General features: G+C 52.5%; 1 protein-coding gene across 4 annotated transcripts in view; it reads right to left on the reverse strand.

Annotated features, from left to right (window-relative positions):
• Positions 1 to 4,144, reverse strand: part of PPP1R12A (protein phosphatase 1 regulatory subunit 12A) — a 160,431-nt gene extending 156,287 nt beyond the window's left edge. For all 4 annotated transcript variants that reach the window (XM_068162428.1, XM_068162424.1, XM_068162426.1 and 1 more), the window contains exon 1: positions 3,781 to 4,144. In XM_068162428.1, the coding sequence (XP_068018529.1) occupies positions 3,781 to 4,017 (237 nt within the window). In that variant the 5' untranslated portion in view covers positions 4,018 to 4,144. The remainder of the gene's footprint in view (positions 1 to 3,780) is intronic.
• Positions 4,145 to 6,000: the final 1,856 nt, after the last annotated feature.

Raw genomic sequence — 6,000 nt, forward strand, 5'->3', positions numbered from 1 at the left:
CACATACTGCTATGCTTGCAAACTGAGGAGATGCATTGGAATAGGTTGCCCAGGGAGGTGGTGCACTCACCATACCTGGAGGTGCTCCAAAACACGTAGGCATGGCACCTGGGAGATGGTTTAATGGCCATGGTGGTGCTGGCATTTGGACCCAATGATCTTAGAGGACTTTTCCAACTGAAACAATTCTATGAATCTATAATACCCAAGTATAATGTCAGTAAAATAGTTCCACCACTGTACACAACTTAGTCCTTGAAAGAGCTGCAGAATAACACTGGTATTAGCCAGCCTTCAGGGAACTTTGCTTAATTCATCTGTACTTGTCCTGGATAAAGCAAAAGACCACATGAATTCTTCATTAAGAATTAGAAGCTTCCCTTGCTCTTCAGCAACAGCAACACCTACAGAACTCAACAAACTCTATGTGCAAGCAACCAAGACAATTTCCCTTATCTTACCTCCAAAGCAGCACCCTCCCCAGGGAGAAGCAAGACCAATACAGCAGAACACGTTACTTTTGTGCTACGTGGTGGAATTAGGCTGCAGCACCCAACCTTCCTCACCCAGAGAGAATGAGGCCAAAAACCAGGTTATCCCCCTTCCAAGTCGGAGCAGCCTCAAAGTAAAAGTGCACCTAAAAAGCAGGCTGCATCAACTGTCATACCTAACTACAGTCTAATTTCAGCTGCCTTTTTTATCAGGAGCTTGCAGGTACTCCACAGTGCACACCCTGTGCTCCCAGGGGAGAAGTATGCACAGGAAATCCAGCCTTCCAGGAAGCTGGTCACATCATGGTCCTTCCCCACCACATGCAGCCTTCCCATGGTGCTGCCCAGAAAAGGGTGGGCTCCTCTTTCCTGTACAAAGCTCTATGTGAATTTTAGACAAACTACTTTCAGTCACTTAAGCAATAAATTCCAATGACAGCTGACAAACCAAGTCCTCTTTCATGGAAGGCAAGGAAAAAGAGGGAGTCCAAACTCTGAGGAAGAACAGGTGCTAAGCTTTTGGGATGACAGAATTGAATCCCACTCCAAATAGATATGCCTGCCCTAGAAGGGATCAGGTCTACTGGAATTATTACATAGCTATAGCTCTTTATTTTACAACATGCCACTTTGCTCCTGCCTCTGCAGAAACTATTAACCTGTGAATTCACGGCTTACCCTTGGGGCTTCTTTTTGCCCTCAAATTCCCCTCACATTCAATTGTTAAGGCACATTGGAAAAGCTGCACTATCTGTAAATGAGCTCTCCCCCTGCACGTCTTAGAAGGTCATATTTTAAAGCCATTTCAACCTCCACTAAGCTAGCTGACACCTGACTGTAAATTTCAGATCTAATTTAGAAGTAAGAGACACAAACACACAGAGCGTGTTTACAATGCAGGATACTGCAGCAGAATATACACTGCCCTGCTGCAATATCATGCACTGCATCTATAGCCCACAGATAGAAGAACAGTATATCCAGTTTCTTCCTTTGTGCTAAAGGCCTAGCTCCAAAATATGCTAAAACAAGTCTTTAACAAGACTGACATCTGAACCCAACATTACATACAGAACTAATAATCCAATGAAAATGTTTTTTCCACTTCTGCAAGAACTTTAAGAAGCCTAACTGATTTCAAGCTTATTTTTCCACACACCCAAACATAAAACAAAATCCTTCAGTGGCACTGTCAAGAGATGAAGATGGGGTGGTGTGATGTGTGTGCACAGTGGAAGAAGGAGGGGGGAGAAGGAGAACAAGAATGTTAGCAGCAATGTAAATCTTCCACCCCTGTTCCTTTAAACTTTGCCCTTCCAAACTCTAGACTGACTACAGGTAAAAAGAAAGGGAGAGTAAGCTCATAATGATCTTGATTGAAGTTTCAGTATATAGTAAACTATATACAGTATAAAAGACATTGAAAACACCATGTGGACTTCACACAGCATTCATCTCTTATTCTAACAATAGAGTTAAATCAAACGTCATCCCTTCCTACCAATCACTTGGAGTACAGTAACTCACAGACCAAGCCATCTAACCAAGTTAAGGTGTAACTTCTAATACAGAGCTCCCTGGGAAGAATGAAGCAATCCTAACTTGATTAGAGCAGGAAAAACACATAAAAGCTCTCTATGAAGTGACAGGCTAGCCTGAAGTCAGGTAACTGCTGTGGTAACATGCTGACAGGCTTAACCACAACACACGTTCATCCTTCCACTTCAGTTCACAACCGAAAGTAAACCTTTACAGGGGAGCAAGTGATGACTTATACACAGGAAACAGAGCAAAGAGTGGTAAGAGCTTCGTATCTTCTGTTGAGGAGGGGATTCTATCCACTAATACCGGGTAACTTGGTAGAGCCTCACATCCTTGAAAGAAAATCTCAACGGGAAGAAGGGTAAAAAACCGAGGTGGTGGATTTAAGAAACACACTGTGTAACAAGAATGTCCTAATTACCTTACTTAACCATTTGGGGAAGATTTCTACCCGATCAACCTACATCTCGTAAACGTGAAGATTTTTTAACTTAATTCTGTTTGCTTGGGGTGTCTTTTGTTTTTTACACCTGAACAACTTCTAAACTTAAGAACGAGAAGCCAGCCCGTTAGAGATACTTTTCTTTTACTTTCTGGCTATCGAGTCCAATATAGTGCGGAAGCTTTTGGCCTTCTAGAGAAGAAAAAACTGTTCAGGCAAACCCGCATTATCTCCGGATTGCCACAGCCTTTCCTTATTTGGCTAACGTTTTGAGATTCCAATCAGAATGCTATGAAGTTCAACATGCACAAAGCATCCATTTTGAGGAAACTTCACAGCTAGTTTCCCTTCCATTGCCCCCCTACCCCAAGAGAAAGTTACCTCCCTCGGCACCAACTCCCCTCCCACGTATCCACACCAGAACAAAGCAATATGGATTCGGTTTTTAACCGCTCTCCAACGCACGGGAGCAAAATGCAAGAACCCCGCTCCCATGAAAGTTCAGCTCCCACACTGCGGCAGAAGCCGTCAGTGAAGAAAGAAAGCAAGCTTTTATTGATACGCGTTTCTATATTCGGAACAAAACACTGGCTCCCCTTAGAAACCGGAGAGGAATAGCTGATCCATCTCTCCACACGGCCGCCCGCACACTCCAGCGGGGTTTAATCGGCTTAACCGCTGCGAAAACGGGGAGACGCGGGGAGCAGGAAACTGCTGCCGGGATCCCGGGCAAGAGGCTGCCGGACGAAGCGACCCTGGAGGCGAGTCCGCTTCCCTCACCTGCCGGCGACCGCCCCTCCGCCGGAGGGCACTTGTCGCGGTCCCCGCAGCCGCCTCCCCGGCAGCGCGGGGCAGAGCCCGCTGCCCCCGTCCCTCCCGAGGGAGGCGCTGCCAGCAGGGGAAGCGAGGCGAGCGGGGAAAGCGAAAGAGGGTCACCGGCACCTCCTCCCCGGCCAAGGAGAGGCCCAACCGCCCCCTTCCGACAACCGGCCTGCGGGGAGGCAGCGCAGCCTTTTGCCTCTCCAGCCCAGCCGGCCCAGGCCGCTCCCCCGTCGCTTCCTCCGGCCGGCCGCCCCCGAGCCTGACCTCGGTCGCCACCGCCTCCCGCCCCGCGATCCCGGCCCCTCCCCGCCCCGACACCCCCCAGCGGAGGGGAGAGCAGCCGCCTCCGGCCCCTTCCTCCTCCATCTCCTCCCGAGGTGGGGGGGGGGGGCACTTCGCCGGCCGGCCTCACCCCCTTCCCCGCCTGCCCAAAGCCCCCTAGCTCGGCCAGGCCCCTCCCGTAGGAAACGGCTCCGAACCAACCTGGTGGAGCGCGGTGAGCCCGTCCACATTGGCGTAGTTGATATCGGCGCCCCGCTCCAGCAGCCGCAGCACCTCCTCGGTGTCCCCGCTGGAGCAGGCGGCCAGGAAGACGGCGCCGTCGTCGAACTTCACCTTGGTCTTTTTGCGCTTGACCACAGGCGGCTCCCGGTCAGTCTCAGAGCCGATCCAGCGCTTCAGTTGCTCGTTCCGCTTTTGCTTGGCGTCCGCCATCTTCATACCCCGCTCCTGCCTGGCCCCCTTAGCTAACGCCGCACCGAGGATAGACTTTATACCGCCAGTATCCCACAGCGCACCGCGGCCCGCACTCACCCTCGCTCGATCGCTCACCCACCCAGATGGAGGGCGCAGGGCGGGAGGGAGCCGAAGGGGCGGGGCGGCGGCGGCGGCTCGTTAGCATAACCGCGCGAGATTCCCCGCTGGCGGAGGCCGCGGTACGAGGGCGGGCACGGGCGCGCGAGCGAGCGACGCGGGGCGGGCGGGAGCGGCGGCGGCGTGCCCGGCAGGGCGGAGCGGCGCGGCGCGGCGCAGGGGTGCGGGGGGCTGGGGGCTGGGTGTTGCTGCGGACGCTTCTGTGCTGGCCGGGGCGAGACTGGGTTGATTTGCCTCATCTCGGGCCCGTGAGTTCAAGAGTTCAGATGAAGGGTCACCGGCTTCCCGTGCACTGCCGAGGCGGAAATTCCCGCGGCCGCGGGGGGAGAGCCCGGCCGGGAGACGTCCAGCGACGCGGTGCCGCGCAGCACCCGCTGCCTGCCCGCACCTCGCCTCGGGGGGCGGCTGGGGCACCGGGCGGCCTTCTGCGCTCTTTGCCTGCTGTCAAGGCTGAGAAAAAGGCGCTGGAAAAGCGATGAGAGCTTTGCCCGGCCAGCGGCCGCCGCGCAAGGGTGGGGACCTACTGCTCCAGAAAGAAGTGTGCGGGGACAGTAGGGTTCATTGGGGCACCTGGGGTAGGCCTGAAACCCCACCACCTAGGCCAGGCTTCAGGCGTGGGGCTCCCGGGGGCTCCTGCAGCTGGAAGCACGGTGTAGTAGTTTTAGGTTATGCTTTTCCACGTAAACTTTCCAACACTTTCCAATGCATTTGTGCGAGTGTCACTCTTTTGTCCCTCCCGGGGCAATAGAGGGTCTGTCCGGCGTTAAAACCAGGACACACGGTGCTCTCCCACTGCCGCCGAGCAGCTTTGTTAGAGCTACTCTCTGCCTGTCACTGCCAGGCGCTTCCGTGTCACATGCGGCATCAGCGTCTCTGCCTGCGCTGGCGATCGGGGCAAATGCAGCGGCTTGGGAGGAAGAAGGAAAGAAAGGAGGCAACTTGCTACTGAGGAGTCTTTCTTTGGGTTAGATTTATACAGGTTAGGGCAGCTTGCTGCACAAAAGTGTCATCTCCCATTTGCCCTCCTGCCTGGCAGTGGACAAATCATAGAGTCACAGAATGTTAGGAGACCATCCAGTCCAAACCCCTGCCAGAGCAGGATCACCTAGAGCAGATCACACAGGAACACATTCAAGCAGGGCTTGGATATCTCCAGAGAGGGAGAATCCACAACCCCGCTGGGCAGCCTGTTCCAATGTTCTGTCACCCTCACGGTGAAATAATTCTTCCTTCTGTTTCCATGGAACCTCCTCTGCCTCACCTTCCACCACTGCCCCTTGTGCTGGCATTGGGCATCACCCAGCAGAGCCTGGCTCCAGCCTCTGGGCACTCACCCTGCACATCTTTATCAACATGAAGGAGGTCACCCTTTAGTCTCTTCTCCGAGCTTAAAGTTCACTTGCATTATCTGAAAACCTGACGTAGCACGTCCATCTTCTCTGTTGGGAGAAAACAAGTAGTTACAAAGCATACAGCAGTTGATGTGAAGACTATGTGCATTTGCTTACAACTGCAACTTCTAAGAAACCAACTATTACACCTAGTCAAGTTTTTTCCACGTGCACCATTTTAGCTAAGAGTTGTGCTTCAAATGGAATCGTTTCAGGGCCTAAATGTGGTTTTAATTGGGGAAAAAAAAAAAAAGTTTTTTAACTAATGATGGGAAACACAGGTTTGAGAGACTAACCAAACTATCACAGAACCACAGAAACATTCAAGTTGGAAAAGACTTGCAGGATCACCAAGTCCAAACCAGAACCCCACTCTACAAGGGTCACCCCTAAACCATAGCCCCAAGCACCACGGCCAAACCACCTTTAAACACATCCA

Source organism: Melanerpes formicivorus, unplaced genomic scaffold (assembly GCF_026170545.1).
Source record: "Melanerpes formicivorus ecotype bairdi unplaced genomic scaffold, bMelFor1.0.p_v2 SCAF_64, whole genome shotgun sequence".
Lineage (NCBI taxonomy): Eukaryota > Metazoa > Chordata > Aves > Piciformes > Picidae > Melanerpes > Melanerpes formicivorus.